The sequence below is a fragment of the Pseudorca crassidens genome, chromosome 15 (genome assembly GCF_039906515.1).
Source record: "Pseudorca crassidens isolate mPseCra1 chromosome 15, mPseCra1.hap1, whole genome shotgun sequence".
Taxonomy (NCBI): domain Eukaryota; kingdom Metazoa; phylum Chordata; class Mammalia; order Artiodactyla; family Delphinidae; genus Pseudorca; species Pseudorca crassidens.
In genome coordinates, this window is record NC_090310.1 from 28,968,168 (window position 1) to 28,987,655 (window position 19,488).

General features: G+C 47.0%; 1 protein-coding gene across 6 annotated transcripts in view; it reads right to left on the reverse strand.

Annotated features, from left to right (window-relative positions):
• Positions 1 to 19,488, reverse strand: part of SNX29 (sorting nexin 29) — a 552,359-nt gene that overhangs the window by 323,948 nt on the left and 208,923 nt on the right. Inside the window, exons 15-16 of one of the 6 annotated variants that reach the window (XM_067706619.1) lie at positions 13,662 to 13,770; positions 12,062 to 12,909 (exon numbers count right to left, since the gene is read on the reverse strand). The exons of the other annotated variants lie outside the window; for them this stretch is intronic. Coding sequence (XP_067562720.1) covers positions 12,819 to 12,909; positions 13,662 to 13,770 — 200 coding nt within the window. The 3' untranslated portion in view covers positions 12,062 to 12,818. Of the gene's footprint in view, positions 1 to 12,061; positions 12,910 to 13,661; positions 13,771 to 19,488 lie in introns of those variants that run through there. 6 annotated transcript variants of the gene reach the window in all.

The following is a 19,488-nucleotide window of genomic DNA, read 5'->3' on the forward strand; positions in this document are numbered from 1 at the left end:
TCTTTTTCCATCCCCTCACTTTCTGTCTGTATGTGTCTCTAGGTCTGAAGTGGGTCTCTTGTAGACAGCATATATATGGGTCTTGTTTTTGTATACATTCAGCCAGTCTGTGTCCTTTGGTGGGAGCATTTAATCCATTTTCATTTAAGGTAATTATCGATATGTATGTTCCCATTCCCATTTTCTTAACTGTTTTGGGTTTGTTATTATAAGTCTTTTCCTTCTCTCATGTTTCTTGCCTAGAGAAGTTCCTTTAACATTTGTTGTAAAGCCGGTTTGGTGGTGCTGAACTTTCTCAGCTTTTGCTTGTCTGTAAAGGTTTTAATTTCTCCATCAAATCTGAATGAGATCCTTGCTGGGTAGAGTAATCTTGGTTGCAGGTTTTTCTCCTTCATCACTTTCAGTATGTCCTGCCACTCCCTTCTGGCTTGCAGAGTTTCTGCTGAAAGATCAGCTGTTAACCTTATGCGGATTCTCTTGTGTGTTATTTGTTGTTTTTCCCTTGCTGCTTTTAATATGTTTTCTTTGTATTTAATTGTTGACAGTTTGATTAATATGTGTCTTGGTGTGTTTCTCCTTGGATTTTTCCTGTATGGGACTCTCTGTGTTTCCTGGACTTGATTAACTATTTCCTTTCCCATATTAGGGAAGTTTTCAACTATAATCTCTTCAAATATTTTCTCAGTCCCTTTCTTTTTCTCTTCTTCTGGAACCCCTATAATTCGAATGTTGGTGCGTTTAATGTTGTCCCAGAGGTCTCTGAGACTGTCCTCAGTTCATTCTTTATTCTGCTCTGCAGTAGTTATTTCCACTATTTTATCTTCCAAGTCACTTATCCGTACTTCTGCCTCAGTTATTCTAGTTATTCTGCTATTGATCCCTTCTAGAGTATTTTTTTCTTTTTTTTTTTTTGCGGTGTGTGGGCCTCTCACTGTTGTGGCCTCTCCCGTTGCGGAGCACAGGCTCCGGACGCACAGGCTCAGCAGCCACAGCTCACAAGCCAGCCACCCCGCGGCATGTGGGATCTTCCCGGACCAGGGCACGACCCCGTATCCCCTGCATCGGCAGGCGGACTCTCAACCACTGCGCCACCAGGGGAGCCCTAGAGTATTTTTCATTTCATTTATTGTGTTGTTCATCATTGTTTGTTTCATCTTTAGTTCTTCTAGGTCCTCGTTAAATGTTTCTTGCATTTTGTGTATTTCCAAGATTTTGGATCATCTTTACTATCATTATTCTGAATTCTTTTTCTGGTAGACTGCCTATTTCCTCTTCATTTGTTAGGTCTGGTGGGTTTTTATCTTGCTTCTTCATCTGCTGTGTGTTTTTCTGTCTTCTCATTTTGCTTATCTTACTGTGTTTGGGGTCTCGTTTTTGCAGGCTGCAGGTTCGTAGTTCCCGTTGTTTTTGGTGTCTGTCCCCAGTGGCTAAAGTTGGTTCAGTGGGTTGTGTAGGCTTCCTGGTGGAGGGGACTAGTGCCTGTGTTCTGGTGGATGAGGCTGGATCTTGTTTTTCTGGTGGGCAGGTCCACGTCTGGTGGTGTGTTTTGGGGTGCCTGTGGCCTTATTATGATTTTAGGCAGCCTCTCTGCTAATGGGTGGGGTTGTGTTCCTGGCATGCTAGTTGTTTGGCACAGGGTGTCCAGCACTGTAGCTTGCTGGTCGTTGAGTGAAGCTGGGTGTTGGTGTTGACATGAAGATCTCTGGGAGATTTTCGCCATTTGATATTATGTGGAGCTGGGAGGTCTCTTGTGGACCAGTGTCCTGAAGTTGGCTCTCCCACCTCAGAGGCACAGCACTGACTCCTGGCTGCAGCACCAAGAGCCCTTCATCCACACAGCTCAGAATAAAAGGGACAGAAAGAAAGAAAGAAAGAAAGAAAGAAAGAAAGAGGATAAAATAAAGGTAAAATAAAATAAAGTTATTAAAATAAAAAAATAATTATTACGAAAAAAATTTTTTTAAAGTAAAACAAAAACGGACGAATAAAACCCTAGGACAAATGGTGAAAGCAAAGCTATACAGACAAAAACCTCACACAGAAGCATACACATACACACTCACAAAAAGAGAAAAAGGGGAAAAAATCATAAATCTTGCTCTCAAAGTCCACCTCCTCAATTTGGGATGATTCGTTGTCTATTCAGGTATTCCACAGATGCAGGGTACATCAAGTTGATTGTGGAGCTTTAATCCGCTGCTTCTGAGGCTGCTGGGAGAGATTTCCCTTTCTCTTCTTTGTTTGCACAGCTCCCGGGGCTCAGCTTTGGATTTGGCCCCGCCTCTGTGTGTAGGTCACCGGAGGGCGTCTGTTCTTCGCTCAAACAGGACTGGGTTAAAGGAGCCGCTGATTTGGGGGCTCTGGCTCACTCAGGCTGGGGGGAGGGAGGGGCACGGAGTGCGGGGTGAGCCTGCGGCGGCAGAGGCCAGCGTGACGTTGCACCAGCCTGAGGCGCGCCGTGCGTTCTCCTGGGGAAGTTGTCCCTGGATGCCGGGACCCTGGCAGTGGCAGGCTGCACAGGCTCCCCGGAAGGGAGGTGTGGAGAGTGACCTGTGCTCGCACACAGGCTTCTTGGTGGTGGCAGCAGCTGCCTTAGCGTCTCATGCCCGTCTCTGGGGTCCGCGCTGTTAGCCGCGGCTCGCGCCCGTCGCTGGAGCTCCTTTAAGCAGCGCTCTTAATCCCCTCTCCTCGCGCACCAGGAAACAAAGAGGGAAGAAAAAGTCTCTTGCCTCTTCGGCAGGTCCAGACTTTTCCCCGGACTCCCTCCCGGCTGGCCGTGGTGCACTAACCCCTTCTGGCTGTGTTCACGCCGCCAGTCCTCTCCCTGCGCTCCGACCGAAGCCTGAGCCTCCGTTCCCAGCCCTGCCCGCCCCAGCGGGTGAGCAAACAAGCCTCTCGGGCTGGTGAGTGCCGGTCGGCACCGATCCTTTGTGCGGGAATCTCTCCGCTTTGACCTCCACACCCCTGTGGCTGCGCTCTCCTCCACGACTCCGAAGCTTCCCCCCTCCACCACCCGCAGTCTCCGCCCGCGAAGGGGCTTCCTAGTGTGTGGAAACCTTTCCTCCTTCACAGCTCCCTCCCACTGGTGCAGGTGCCGTCCCTATCCTTTTGTCTCTGTTTATTCTTTTCTCTTTTGCCCTACCCAGGTACATGGGGAGTTTCCTGCCTTTTGGGAGGTCTGAGGTCTTCTGTCAGCGTTCAGAAGGTGTTCTGTAGGAGTTGTTCCACGTGTAGATGTATTTCTGATATATCTGTGGGGAGGAAGGTGATCTCCACCTCTTAACTCTTCCGCCATCTTCCCCCTCTCTCGATTCATGCTTTCTACTAGCATACACCTCAATTTCAGGCCTCTGCTGGTTACAGCATCCCAAACTCCCAGACTATATTAATTCAATTTATTCTGCACCTTTCTGAGTGGTTGCATATTAATATTGAACACACACAGCGCTTTTCAGGTCTCCAGAATGTTGAACAAGACCGTTCTTTAGATAAAGTAAGAGCAAAAAGATTAATCATCACCAGGATTAATTGTGAGGAAGGAGTGGGACAGCAAAGAAGTCATTTGTACGTGAGGGATTTCATACCTCGGGTGAATTCGCTTCTTGCTGGAATGCCGGCAGATGAGGGCTGAACGCTGCCTGGTAAAACAGAGCTCAATTGCTTCATCTGTCTAACTGGGGTTAGTGTAAAGGCAAGCGGGCCTCTCCATTAACTCCAGTGTTTTACTGTAGAGTTAACTACAATGAGGATGGCAAAGTAAACATGGGGCTGCAGGCTGGAAAGTCAATGAATTTTTTAACAAAGAGAGGAAGGCTTGCTGAGTTCACAACTATGGCTGTTTAGGCTTTGCTGAGATCTGGTCAGACCCCCTCCCCCTCAGCTCCTCGACTCTTCAAACAATTCAGGAAAGGACCTTAAACTTTCCGTGCTGCTTCTAACCCTGCACCCTGGACCTCGGCTGACCCAGATGCCTACTGCAAACTTTACAACATACCCAGGCCCAAGTATGTAAGATGCCTTTTAAAGATACAATAGGTTATATTAAGACTTCAGCCATCTTTGTCTCTGATCACCACCAAAGGCTTTGTTCAGTAGAATAATGGGTGTTAGAAATGATTTTTCAGTGAAGTAAAGGGAGGTCGAGATTTACAGATTACCTAGAAATGTCTATCCAAGCTCTGTCCTTGCTTGGATAAAGTATAACATCCAGGAAGCCCAACAGCCTTCCCCCCTTGGGAGGTGCCCAGGCTGGATTCTAACCTGGTCTTGCGTGCAGCCACCAATCGGAATCCCAGTTAACCTTAACCAATCCTGCCCTGGGATACTGTCACATCTGCCTTGGGCTCTTCCATGAGATGCTATGGAAGCATCTAAAAGGACACAGAGCTGGGACCCCAGCAAGCTTGTCTCAGTGGGTCACCTGGTTTTGTGCTTGCTTGCTATTAAAAAATTTTTTTTTGACTAGAGAAAGATCAAATTCAATGACCTACCCTGCTTTTGCACAGATGGTTTCTTTAGAATCCTTCAGAAAGCTTTGACCATCTCATCCTCCCTTTTTTGACCCGGAGAATTCCCACTCAACTTTCAACCCTCAAATCAGATGGTACTTTCTCTAAGAGCCAGATGCTCTCCCCAGACCCAGGGCGGGCCAGGCTCTCCACCATACTCTTGTCGCACCCAGACTCCCCTCAGTGCCATGTTAGGGAGCCTATCACGCTGACCTGTAACTTCTTCCTACTCATCTCTCTGTCCTTCTCATCCACGAGCTCTGAGGGCAGTGACTTTGTCTCGTGTCTGCATTCTGGGCATCAGGTACTGGGCCTGGTCCATGGCAGGCCCTCTATAAAGATGTGTCAGAGAAAGCAGTGAAGCCAGGAGAGGGAGAGAGGAAGGAAGGAATGATGGATGGATGGAAGGAAGGAAGGAAGGAAGGAAGGAGGGAAGGAGGGAAGGAAGGAGGGAAAGAAGGAAGGGAGGGAGGGAGGGAGGGAGGAAAGAAAAGGAAGGGAAGGAAAGGAAAAGAAAGGAGAAAGGGGCAGTAGGGGAGGAGATGTGTAATTTGCCACATCTATTCCATTCTTGAAGCCAGAAGCAGGTGCTCAGATAACCTACTACTCAAAAGGATTAGTATTTCACATGCTGAGGAAAACATTGAGAAAAAAAATGTCACCACAGCCGTCCAATAGCAAGAAACTGGGTAGGGGGGCAAGGCTAGCAGATGCAGAGCCAGCCCCTGGATGAGGGTAAGAGCCTGGCTCTGCCCTCTCTGAGCCACGTGGGCGGACATAAGCTGCTGAGCCTCTCTGAGACTCAGTTTCTTCTTACGTAAAACAGGGGAACCACGAGAACATGCCGGAAAGAACTGTGGCAGGCATTCTGAGAGATGCTGACCGTGAAGTGCTCAGTCAAGAGCCCATGAGGAGAAAGCAGGCAATAAACGGTAGGTGTCATGGCTGGGGAGGGAGACAGACCCCAAGTCTAAATGCCTCCCCGTGGCCCAGGAGCCGGGCCACCCACAGGGCAAAGCACAACAGCTGTCTGCAGACTGCAGGTGCTGTTTTCAACTCAGTCAAGTGCCTGCTGCTCTCGCCTGATTGTTTAAAAAGCAAAGCAAGGAGCTGGGGACCGAGCTTTAGATCTCCAGACGACAGGAGTTCCAGGGATCAGCTGCATAACCATGTGAATGTACTTCACAGGATCGAAGTGCACACTTACAAACGGTTAAGGCGATACATTTTGCTATGTGTATTTTACTACGATTAAAAATAAAGTTGATTAGAAAAGAAAAAGCAACGATAGTTAATGTTTCCCGAGCATGATGTCATTGGTTTCATTCTACAGTCATTACAACCCATGAGGGCGATACCCCATCTCAGTTTTACACGTAAGAAAGCTGGGGTCCAGAGAGGGTAGGTAACTTGCCCAAGGTCACACAGCTGCTGAAGGGTAGAACTGGGCTCACCCCCACATGGTCTGGCTCCAGAAACCCCGCTCTGAACCAAGAGCACACGGAGGAGCATTCCAGAATTACTCATGTCCAAAGGAGGCACCAGCGAGAGTCCCAAATTTGGACTTTACAGACCTAAACAGACTCTCCAGCTCTGCCACATGCTGCGTGCAGAACCCCACACTGAGCCTCAGTTTTCTCACTTAAAAAGTGAGAAGAAGGATCTACACTAGTGACCTCAGAAGGCTGGCAAAGGATGGCTAAGCGGACGGCGTCTGCAAACCACAAAGCTTCCTCCCCATGCCCCCTCCTGCAGCATCAGACGCTCAGGGAGAAGCCGCTCCAAAGGAACACTCAGGTGCAAACACACAGGCTGGTGGTTACCTTTTATCAAGTGAGCGTTTTTCCGTGGAAACTGAGGAAAGAAAAGTCTGAAGAAGCAAATAACCATCACCCTTACCTCCACTAGCTCTGCATCTCTGAGAAAGTTCCAGGGCACCAGGGTGGCTGGAGCAAAACCAGAACAGGCAAGAGTGGCAAGAGATTAACAGGGAATGGAAGAAAGTATACAAGTGGGTCCAGGGCACTTCAGAAACAAGCAGACATAACAAGTGCAAGAAGAACCACCTGAACCAAAAATCAGACCCACAAGAACAGGGACAGTTCAATTTTTTAAGAGAGGCAGTTTAATACCAACAAATGACTGCAAGACGGGTTGGTAAACTATACCCCCTGGGTGAAATCCAGCCTGTGGTCTATTTTACTGTAAAAACTGTACATTTTAGGGGAGGGGGGAGGGGAGGGGATGAAAAAAGGGAGAGGAAGAGGAGGAGAAGAAGAGGATGAGGAGAGAGACCAGCTACAATGCATAAAATACTTACTTCTGGGCCTTTACAAAAAAATAAATATTTGCCCACCTCTGGTCTCTATGATGTAATGGAAAGTAAGTATCTACTTCTTGTCATCTGAAGGCATAATGAGGTTTGTGCACATTTTGGAAGAAAACCAAACACCAAGGCGGAGGGCTGCCCAGATACAAGCGAGGAAGACACCGAACCATCCCCACCGTGCAGTGACATATAATACCACACGAGGGGTGGCAGCACATGCCAAATTGGGCAAAGAAGCAGGCAGCTCGGTGGGCGCCCAGAACCTGACGGGAAACGGGTAGAGGTCCCAAGAGGTAAAAGTGAAAGGAGAGTTCTGGAAGACATGCCTGCTTGAATAAACCCAAGCTTGTTTGAAAACCTCTTGGGTGGGCAGATTGGACCCCCACCCCGTGCTGTCACCAATCACTGGAAATTTACCAGCATTATTTCACCTTCCTAATTTGCTGTGTGATCTTGAGCGAGTGACTTAAGCTCTCTGTTTATGCTTTCTCACTTGCAGACTGAAGATCGTAAAGCATCTAGCATATCGGACTGATGTGAGGATTAAATGAGTACATGGACAGTTCTTCAAATGCAAAACACTACTTAAATGTTAGCCTTTTTCTTCCTTTTTAAAATCACCCTCTACCTTACATTTCGCTCACTGGTCCAGTTCAAAGCCAGGGAGATGGGAGAATTCACTCTATCTGCTTTACTTGTGAGTTGATCTTAGATTGTAGAGCCAGTGATGGTGCTCTATTCACCAACTGCTCTCTTGGGGGTTCTGTAGAGCCCCCAAGAAGGGATGGGACCACGTGAGGAAGAGGCAGAAAGGGGCATTATTAACAGACCCTGGAGAGGCAGGCAGGGGCAGGTCAGGTGGGGCCCTGCCCATTGTGGTTTGTAAGGCTCCTCAATTCTTCTCGTCCCAGTGCTTCCCCACAAAGTTGCCAAGGTTAATCCCAAGAAGTAGGTTGGCGCCTATTAGCCATGAACATCCCACTTGGCCATCCTTGGGACATGAACAAGATGCGGTCCTGATTTCTCAGGCTAATTACCCAGAGACCCACCCCGGCTCACTGGAGCCGTCTCACTGCCCCCACCTTCGAGCCTCCCCACTCCCCGCTCAGCTTTCTCTGTATTAGCAATAAGCCTGACATTCTGCAGAGCTATCAGAGATTACTACAGCCTGCCTTGCAGAAAATGCTGAGTGGAACGAAGGAGGAAAGAAAAAAAAAGAAAATTTCTCCTTTATGCGATTCATACATGGGCAAGAGCTACAAACAATTCAGGGCGCTAAAATTAATGCGCTCCCCTGCCAATGAGGAAAGGGTGAACATCAAGGCAGACTGTAATAAAAACGTATTTAATGTGTACAGCACATATTTATTCATTTTGAGAAAATCTGCAATGCTGCCACCCCCCCTTCTCCCATAAAATCTGACCATCCTACTCAGCTTCTATTCTTATCCCTTGCTCATTTGCGTAATTTTAACACTGCAGAATATAACTAGCCTAAGAATATTTTTTTTATAATTACACCCATCACAGGAACTGTCAGTATCTAATGAAGGATAATTTCAGCTATTATAAGAAGCTTAAAAGATCATTTTCATGAATAATTCGTAATATGAATCATTAAATTCAAACAATGTCAGAAATTTCAAAAAAAGGAGAAAAAAGGAAAAAAATATTTTAGGCGTCTGAAAGTAACCATCCCTCTAAAGGCAGAATCCAGCTTCTGACGTACAGAGAACAATACGACACATGGGGCAGATCTTCGTGTGAGGGGAGGAAACATGCAAATTGACTCATGTCACTTCCCACTTTAAATTTTTCACCAGCTTCCCAAGCCTGTGGGTAAAACCCAAGCCTCTCTGCAGGTCACATGGAATGATCCTTGCTCTGACCCCTCCCTGTCTCTCCAGCTTCTATCTTACCTCTTCCTCTCTCCAGGAAAGATAAGCTGTCTGAAAATGAAACAAACCTACCAGAACCTGAAGCAGGACAAAGGGGAAGAGAGATAAATCTTCCTGGTAAACTGCCTGTGCACCTGGATCCAGCCAGACCTGCACCCGAAGAAGTTCTGAGAGATAATACCCTTTCTTGTTGGCTTCAGTTGGCTTCCTTGTTTGCCAAAGGGGGAAAAAGTTCTATTACTCAAATAAGGCTGCAGGCCTCAACAGACCCAGAGGGAATAGCAGAATCACAGTTTTCACGGCTGGTCAAGGCCAAAGTCTGCAGAGCACTCAGCAGAGGACAGAGTGGGAGTTAAGGCTGAGCAGGGGGTGGTGACGTGTGTGAACACTGGGGTCAGGGGTGGTCAGGATCAACGTATGAGCAACTGGGCTAGACCCGAGAGAGGACAAATCACCTGTGAGGTGGCTTGGCTAACAGGTATGTCCACACTGCATGGTGGCAAAGCCCCAGTATTCAGTCTCTCCCGGGAAACACACGAAAACCAAAGCACAACTCCCATTTCCAAAGGAAACTGGTCTGTATCCCACCTTGCACTATAAAGACATTATGCATTAAAATATATATGAATTTTCATTAAGAAGAAGAATGTTTTTACCTTAAATAAGGAAGGGAAGGAGGAGGAATGGCCTTGACCAACAGATAAAATATCAAACTTAACTAGATTACAAGATTCCAGAATATTACCCCTTTCTAGAAAATGGTGTTTCTCAAACCACAGGTTGTGTCCCTTTCGTAGGGTGGTGAAAATAATTCAGTGAGTCACAGTTGATGTTTGTCAACATGGAATAGAACAGGATACAAAACATGAGAATGTTTTGCCCGTAGTGAAGGTTAAGTATTATTCCAGGAAGGTTGTGTCTCAATTATATACGCACTTGAAAGTGTGTACTTCAAAAGCCTATTTCTTACTGTGAGCCAGAGTCAAAAGAGATTGAAAATCACTTTTTTAAAAAATGTCAGATCCCCAAAAAAGATGTCAGATCCAAAAAAAATGGTGTCAGATCAGGGAGAACACTTGATGACATGACATGTTGGTTTCAAACCAAAAGGCAACTGATGGGCACAAAACCCATGCTTTCCCTCAGCGACCGTACTTCTGTAAATCTTTCCCACATAAAAGAAGCAGCCCAGGATATAAGAATACATGTAGGGCTTCCCTGGTGGCCCAGTGGTTGAGAATCTGCCTGCCAATGCAGGGGACACGGGTTCGAGCCCTGGTCTGGGAAGGTCCAACACGCCGCAGAGCAACTAGGCCCGTGAGCCACAACTACTGAGCCTGAGCATCTGGAGCTTGTGCTCCGCAACAAGAGAGGCCGCGACAGTGAGAGGCCCGCGCACCGCAATGAAGAGTGGCCCCGCTCGCTGCAACTAGAGAAAGCCCTCGGACAGAAACGAAGACCCAACACAGCCAAAAATAAATAAATAATAAAATAAAATAAAATTAAAAATACATGTATACAGGGGTTTATGAAGCACTGTTTGTGATGGCAAAAACCTGGAATCAAACTAAATACCATCTATGGGGGAATGATTTTAACAATCACAGGTCACATGATCAACTCTGATATGCAGATACTAAAAAGAATGACTTAGGTCTCTATCTATTGATCTGGAGGAAGATTCATGACTGTTCAGTGATATGCTGTTACCTGAGAAAGCCAAAGTAGGTCAGATCGGGGGTCAGCAAACTTTCTGTAAAGGGCTAGGTGGTTTTCAGTTTTTCAGGCCATGTGTCTCTGTTGGAACCACTCAATTCCTCCATTGTATAGACAAAGCACACAGACGATACATAACAAATGGATGTGGCTGTGTTCCAATAAAACTTTATTTACAAAAACAGATGGCATGCCCATGGGCCATAGTTTGCCAACCCCTGATAGAGACTGTAATCCCATTTTAGAGGGGAAAAACTGGAATAGGTAGAACAGGTATACTTACGTTTGCAGAGTATAGATTTGCCTAAGTTCACATGCATCAATTTACCCTGGTTTTCTAACGTGGGGAGCATTAAGGGAGATTAGCTCCTTTATACGTCTCTGTATTATTGGGATTGTTATTAAAAAAATACATATAACTCATTTTTTAAATTCCAATAAAATACTCAATTATGAAAAACAAGCTATGAAGTGATTGCTTTCACTGACATAAACTCTAATATATTAAACCAATATTTTTTATCACTGCAAATAACAGAAGAGACCTTCTGTAATTCATATTTAACTGAATGCCAACTGTCGTACTCTCCAGATAGAAATTACCCAAGGAAGGTAGAAAGTACGATAACAAGTCATGGGAAACCAAGAAAATACTGTAAAGTTTATTTTCCTCTCCCTATGGGAGACTAAACGATATAGAAAGAGCAGTTTAAAACTTGATCTCGTAAACCTGGGATCCACTGTTAACTGAGCCAGGTAGTTACTATCCGTGCCTTACAGATGGCGCAAGTGAGCTTATGCCATCTGAAAATAACATGAGCATCAAGAGCATTAAGCCAAGATTTGGACCTGGGTCTCGATTCTAGTTTAATCAAATTCTCTTGGCACTGACCCAGCTGATCAGTAGGATCATGGTAAATCTAATCCTTCATGCCACAAGGGCACCCGAGATTCACAGGGGAAACAGGCATGGGACACAAAGCAATTGGCTACCTTACTTCTTAAACATGAAGAGGAGGATGACTCCTGTTTCACCCAAACAGGGGGAGAGCTTCCAAGTGCTGAGCGGAGACCATCTTTCACATTTTACCTCTCCCCATTTCTCCACTGAAACTGACCCCATTACTGCCATTGCCCAGAAAGCTAGCACTTTGCGCCCACTTGCTCATCAAAAGCAGAGTAGCAATTAATTCACATGTGTGGCAAAAATGACAAGTATCCCCTAATAGCCAGGGTTTCTTATGTAGTAAGAAAAACACCAATTTTTGCTGGGCACTTGGACATCTGGGCACAAAACTAAGAGACTATGTTTCCCAGCATCCCTTGCAGCCAGGTACGGCCACCGTAAAGTGTCATGAGCTAAATGCAGAAGAAAGATTAGTGTACTTCAAGGCTTAGCAACAGAAACTATCCAAAAAATAAACATACAGGGGCTTCCCTGGTGGTGCAAGTGGTTGAGAGTCCGCCTGCTGATGCAGGGGACACGGGTTCGTGCCCCAGTCCGGGAAGATCCCACATGCCGCGGAGCAGCTGGGCCCGTGAGCCATGGCCGCTGAGCCTGCGTGTCCGGAGCCTGTGCTCCGCAACGGGAGAGGCCACAACAGTGAGAGGCCCGCGTACCACAAAAAAAAAAAACAAAAAACATACAGAAAGGAAAAAGATAAAACACACAAAAGAGGCCAGGTTATCTGCCCAAGGTAACACCGCCGGCAAGGGGCAGAGCTAGAACCTTCCAGGCCAAACCCATGGACTACACCTTCATGCTCTAACACAGGATGGGCAGCCTTCATGAATGCTGTCCTGCTTTCCTCTGGAAAAGGGGTAAGGAAGGAGGCAAGACAGCAGTAACCAGCTTGCATGCCCATCAAACCCCACTTCCTGTCATCTTGGCACACATGTGACTGGTTACTGACAGGACCTTGGCATAATTTACAGTCATTTTATATCACTGCCTGATTTTACTGTTAAAATCCCTACCAATTATTTGTTATTGGTGTTTTTTTTTTTAATGTCATCAGTTTTCTTCTTAGCCCATGAAGTCCATGTGTCAATTAGGGGGGGTGAGGGATGCCCAAACTTTTCAGGCAAGATGTGTTTATCCCAAGAGTGTTCACAGCATAGTGCTATACTCGTCTGGAAGGATATACTCCAAAATATTAACAACGCTTGAGGGTTTGTGATTTTTATTTTCTCCTTCTTTGCTTGTCTCTCTTTTTAAATTCTCTACAATGAATATGGCTTCATTTTTTAACAAGGAAAGAAAACACAAATTGTTATTCCACAATCAAGTTGCTGAAGACAATTTTCAGGCGAGCCAGGTGAGTTCAGCAGGCTGCTTCTGGCCCAGGGGTACGTGTGCGCTTGTGTCTATTCCAAATCCTTCATTTTACTCCGAAGGAAGCCAAGACCACAGAAGCAAGGCCTCAAAACTGTGTGCGCACCATTGCTGGTCGCCACCCTGCTAATGGCATTATAATGAGACAAACCAGATGCAAATGAGGGCAAAAGTAATTAAAGGTAGAGCCGAGCTTGGCCTAATTGGCTCCACCTGGTAGAGGAGGGCGTTTTGTTTTGTTTTGTTTTGTTTTGGAGGGACTGGGCCTCAGAAACAGACTCTAAGTCAGAAATGGGAAGGTAATGGGGAGAGCAGCACGGACCCAGAATGCCTCCCAGGAACTCGGGTCAAGGGCATCCAAGCAGCACCTCACACGGCTCGGCATCCACATCCTCGCCTGCTCTGCCCACCGGCTTGGCTGCCTGGGAGAAAACTGGGACTGGAAAGACCAGGCACCCCCCTCTCCTGGAGCCCAGGTTACTGGACCCACCCACTCACCCCCATCTGTGACCTCCAGAGGTCATTCACTTCTGTTTCGGGGCCTCAATGATCCGGCCCCCCACCCACCAGCTGTGTGCCTTGGGCAGAGCACTTGACCATGACGGTGGTAATAACAACAATCTAACACAGTACATGGAAAGGACTTTAATGTAGACAGTTTGACTCCCCTATGCTCTCTCTGACCTTTCTTGACCTCAGTTTCCCCACCTGTAAAGTGCGGATGATAAAGAGAACCCACCTCACAGGAAGCTGGCCTCTTAAGCAGTTAGCACAGGGCCTGGCACGTGGCGCTTAACCCACGTTAGTTATTATTAGTATTTAAACTCAGTAAGTCGGTCAGTCCATCACTCATCAAACAGCTACTGATCACTTACCAGGTGTACGGAATCTGTTTCAGAAGCTGAGTGTACAACAGTATCAAAACCAAGTCAGTCCCCACTGTCACAGAGCTTATATCCTGGTAAATGTTTATGGAATATGTCACTAAAGAAAGGAAGAAATTAAAATTTTAAAGCACAAATTACGCAGCAATACTATAGATCTGGGAGTGACCAACTAGGGGAAATGATGGTGGGGACATCATTTAGGCTTCCTGGAGCAATGATATCCGACTGTGACTAGGAGGTATACTGGGCAGAAGGAAGATTCTATACTGAATGAACAGAAGGTACGAGGGTGAGAAGGCATTCCGCAGAGAGGGGTGAGGAAGGAGTGTATTTCTCCTGAAACACAAAGAATGAAATTGAGGCCATAAACCAGTGAAATAACCCCAGACCAAGAGGTGGGCTTTATCTCTTTCTAGGATGTCTATTTTTCTATTCAGTCCAAGAAAAAAGAAAACATTTAGACAAGTCACTCTCCGCCGAGGTAGAAGCATCATTACCCACTCAAGCAAAGCAAAATGACCAAGTTGCCTGATGAAAACTGTAATTAGAAACTTAAAACAGAGCAGTTTTCAGAACCAAAGTGGCATTTAACAAAACAAGCCACCTGTCAGCTTCCAGGAAGGGGAGGAGCTGAACACCAACAGAGACACTGATTGAAAAACTGCAGGACGAGAATCACAACGCCAAGACAGCCCTAAAAAGTGACAATGACAACGATAAGTGTTATGTCTGGCCTAGTCCTCTAAGGAGGGAGCTGAAGCACTCCAAGTACTCCTGTTCTGTTTCTGGGCCTTTGTTTCCTACCGAACAATAAAAAGGAAATGAACAAAAATCATGAATCGATACTTGGCGTTTTCAGGCAATTGTCTTTGCAATGACTTATGAGAGGAAAGCATCCTGCAGGGGATAAAATCAGGTGGAGCAAATAAAACATTATCTTGCATGGAGGTCTCCAGAGAGACATGGGCCACTTTTAGAACCAGGGAATGGATCCTCTTGCAGCTATGACCCTGTATCGTTGATGAAGCTTTTCCCAGTAGTGATGGCACTAAGGGGTGGCTTGAGGGGACTTTAGAAACATCCTCCTCCACCCACCCCGGCAAAATTGTCATCGGCCTCACCTTCCTCAAAGCCACCTGGGGCAAGGACTGCGGGCTGCCTACCCGATATCCACTGTCCCTCCTTCCCTATGTGCCAGTTAAGCAACCACGTTTCCCAGCTTTCCCCACAAGTAGGGGAGGCCCAACAGCATTAAGCAGAAGTCATTTGGGGCGAAAGCTGCTTAAAGAAAGCTTATGATCCTTAAAGTTTTAAATCCTTATAGAATTCAGCTGTGAAGTGCACTCTCTTCCCTTCCCCCTTCTGCATCTATCTGCCTGAAATACAGATGTGATGGCTGGAGCACTAGCCGCAATACATTGATAGATACCATGAGGCAATCATGAAGACAAGAAGCCATGTACTGAGGATGGCAGAGCAAAAAGAAAACAGCAGCCTGAGCTCCCAACTGCTATGGAATCATCACACTAGCCTTGGACTAGACTGCTTACTTCTAGACTTGTGTGGGATAAGAGAAGAACTTTATGGAAGTCAGTCTTGTCTAGGTTTCTTTTCTTTATGCAGCCAAGTCTAGTTCTACCTGAGACACTATCCAAGGAAACCTACAAATTCCATAAAAACAGAGCAAGACAATGCCTCCAACCCCCTTCCAACAAAACCACCAAACCCCTCCTACATAAAAATTCTGGTGTTACCTCCACTTCCCACATCACTCCAGATGCAAGATCATCTGTTTTTGCTCCCCAAACCCTCTCTTGTCAGAATTCATCTCTTATTTCTGGGGACCTGCCCCTCTGCATTCTCAATTCAGAATGTTTGGATGGGGCTGCTCCCACCTTACGCCCTCCCTTCCAGGAAAGGGCACGTGACCATGGCTAGGCCTATCAGAGTTCTAACTCCCCCCCCCCCCCCGCCCAGGCCACCCAAGTCCCCAGAATTCGTTTAAGTGAGGCCTGCCACCCAAGCTGGGCCATCAGAATTAATCTGGAAACATCTGTGCGTGCAGTCAGTAAGGACACCCTCAACTGCATTTGCAACTTTTAAGTCTTTTCATTAATCTGCAATCAATATGGAAATTTACCTGTTATACCTGGGTGGTGAGTACATTGGGTGATGGGTACATTACTTCCTGGACTTCTCCAGCAAGTCCTGATTTTAAAATATCAAAGCTTTGGTCACTGTCCCTGGAGCATCTTCCTGGTGCTGGCAGTACCGAGTGCTTAGCAAGGGCCAGGTACTGGGGCTACCTGTTCAGATTTTTATTTAAAGGTGAGGAAACTGGCTAATCACACAAATATTGTTCTACCAGCATAATGGACCACAAAGCTTTCAAAGAGGTTTACTCTACAACTATCACCATAATTATTCACCCACTTTCAGAAATTAATGTACAGGTGTTCTGCTAACGGTCCCTGACCTTCCACAGCCTGGATGCCCTTCAAACTGCATCTCCAACCCAAAATAATGTCAACAATTGCCTGGTACTTCATATATGTCATCTCTTTTATACTTCAAAATATGCTAGGAAGTCAACATTATTATCTCTCTGTTCAAATGAAAACACTGAAGCTCTGAGATTAAAACTCATTCCAAGACTTCGGAGCTGGTAGAAGATAGGGCTGAGGTTCAACCCAGATTCCCCCCAACTGGAAAATGTGTGCCTGCCTTTTGCCTCCAAGCCCTGCTATCGCCTTCTCCATGCTCCTTCTCAAGGCAAAGGCTTCTCTTTACCGTGGAAGGAGGAGCCTTCATTGAGGAAGAAGAAAATGTCTACAGCACGCCTGGTCCACACACACCACTGCTACTGAGAAGCGGTGAGCCAGCGCTTCTGTTTGTCCCCAGCTGATGTCCAGTTCCAAGCACCTCATGCTCTGACCCGGCTCCCCATGTGGTCCATGACTGCGTTTCGGTCACCCACCAAAGACAGGGGCACAGAGTGGGTTTTTCTCAGGATGAAGTTAAGGGGTAGAGTCTAACCATCAAGCCAGGCATCCCAGGCAGAGGCTGCCCCTACCAAGCACCTCTCGGTCACCTGTCATACACCACCTCTGAGGCCCAGAGTGATGCAGGGTATCTCATCACCTAGAACATTTCCGGGAGAATCAACTTAGGGCACTGGGGGAAGCGTGCACTTGGCTTACATCTGGGTAGGAATTTTGGCTCAGCCACTTTAGAGGTGGATGACTGTAACGATTAATTTCTTGTGTCAATGAGATTCAAGGTATCTACCACAGGCCAAGAATCAAGGAGTACTGACACATTTGAAACACATTAGCACACATCACTTCATCAATCTGAAGGCAGTGGTTCCAAGTGGCCAAGCACTGGGATTTTTTAGAACTCCCCAGGTGACTGAATATGGAGCCAAGATTGAGAAGCACTGCTCCTCGTGGGGGAAGATGGGAGAGTGGTTTATAAGGAAACTAGTGGGGAAGAGCTCTCTCTTCAGTTGGGTTGCTGGGAAGATTAAACCAAGAGCTGCTGGCAGCTTTCTGCCAGCATAAGAACACCTGCCTGAAAATGAAGCCAACACATGAGGTGGGGCGGGTGTAAAGCTGGGGCACACCAGCTCACAGGAGCCCAGTGCATTACCTCTTCCCAACTCTGCATTCAGTGACATCGTGTTGACAGCTTGAAATCAGCCACAATGTAGCACCACCACCATGGACATCAGCAAGCACTTTAAATCAGAGCCTTCTTCCCTTAGAGAGCTAGCTGTTAAACATTCACCAGCACCACACTGCCAGTATTTGTGGGCGAGGGGGAAGGGAGACAGAGTTGAGAAATGAAAAAAATCAAAAACAAAAAATCCTCCTAATGATATTGTTTGAGGCCCTGGATCAAGCCATTCCTGGAGACAGGCACTCCTGGACTTCCATTGTTTTCATTTAAAACACATTGAATTGGACTTTATGACTCTTGTAGTCAAAAGATCTCTGAATGATGAAACCCTGGAAGAGTCAAAGTCATGTGCTAACCGTAGTCACAAGGAGCCAAAACTATATGTGATCAGAAGAATCTGGTTGGAGGCACAACTGAAGGAAGCGGTTACACAGGGTACAGCACATTATCTGTAGCCCTAGAATGAAGACCCGTGACCTCGCCCACTGCTGAGCTCTCCCTGGCTGCCGTGGGTTTTCAATCACCTAAATGCCAGGAGGCCAGGTCCTACAATAGCTCCTCTTGGATTTCTGCTCATTCATGTTATAAATTTTTTTTTTTTTTTTTTTTTGCAGTACACGGGCCTCTCACTGCTGTGGCCTCTCCCGTTGCGGAGCACAGGCTCCGGACGCGCAGGCTCAGCGGCCATGGCTCACGGGCCCAGCCGCTCCGCGGCATGTGGGATCTTCCCGGACCAGGGCACGAACCCGCGTCCCCTGCATCGGCATGCGGACTCTCAGTCACTGCACCACCAGGGAAGCCCCATGTTATAAACTTTTATGGAGCACATCCCTTGGGTCAAGCACTGTGCAAGGCACTGTGAACACAGCCGGGAAGAACAACAGGTAAGGTCCCTGCTCCTGTGGACTGTACACTGCAGGGTGGAACACAGACAGTGAACAAGGAAGGGAATAAACAACCAGACACTGTGAGGTACTGATAAAGCTGCTGTGATGAAGATAAAGGAAGTAATGGAACAAAGAAAGAAGGAGAGGCAGGGAGGTCAGAGGAGTTGACATCTGAACGGAAACTGCCTCACAAGGCAGAATCAGCCATTCAGAGATTGAGGGAGAAGCTTTCCAGCAGAAGGACAGCAAGTGCAAAGGCCCTGATGTATTACTTAGTCAAGCCCGGTGTGGCTGGGGCCGAGAGAGGGAACAAGAGGGTGAGGGGAGGTGGGGCTGGAAAGTAGGGAAGAGCCAGATCACACCAAGTACCGCAAGCCATGGTCAGAAAGTCTGGACTGAGTTTTAAACAGCAGAGTGATGAGATCTTATCAGTGTTTCCACAAGGTCCCACGCTTATCCCACTAGAACCAGACACAGACACATACACACAAGACTCATGACCTTGCTTCCCTTGCAACCAAAGCAGCCTGCCTCAAACAAAGACATCCCTACCTCTGTGCACCCAGCAGGCAAGAACATGTGGCCACCCAAGGGGAGGCGCCAACACCTGCGGTGACTGAGACTGAAGGACAAAAGGGTACACAGCACCGCATGCACCCTTGAAACATGCGAGCTCCAGGAATCCTCTCGCCCGTGACCGTCCATCTTCACAGCATTAGGCTTCTCAACTGTCCCTCCCCACTTTCTGGGAGCCCAGGGAAACTGAGACCCCGGGGAGGGCATGAAGCAGAGGCAGCAGTGGAGTGGGCATCAGTGGGCATGACACACGCAGGCAGAGACATGACACGGGAGACAGGCTGATGACTTCCTTTTTTTGTTTCTTTTTTTTCTTAGAGTAAATTTTTAAAACTGTTCCCAAGCCTCCCTCATCTGTCAAGTTCCTCCCACTGGATCTCCTACCCTCACTGCCAATTACTCTGACTGCCACCAGCAACAGGCCATTTCTTCTCCCTCTGCCCCTGAGCCTACGGCAGATGAATTAAATGGCGATGCCGACAAGCACTTGTGGTGTTAAAATCCATCACCACGGAACAGGACTGCGGTGGCCGGGACAGGTGATGGCAGTGGAGTGGACCTAATGAGATGGAGGGCGGCCGGGAGGAAGGGCCTCACATCACAGAGACAGACACTGTGGATTGGGAAAGACTCCAGAGAAATAACAGTGCTTCATGAAGACAGAATGGACT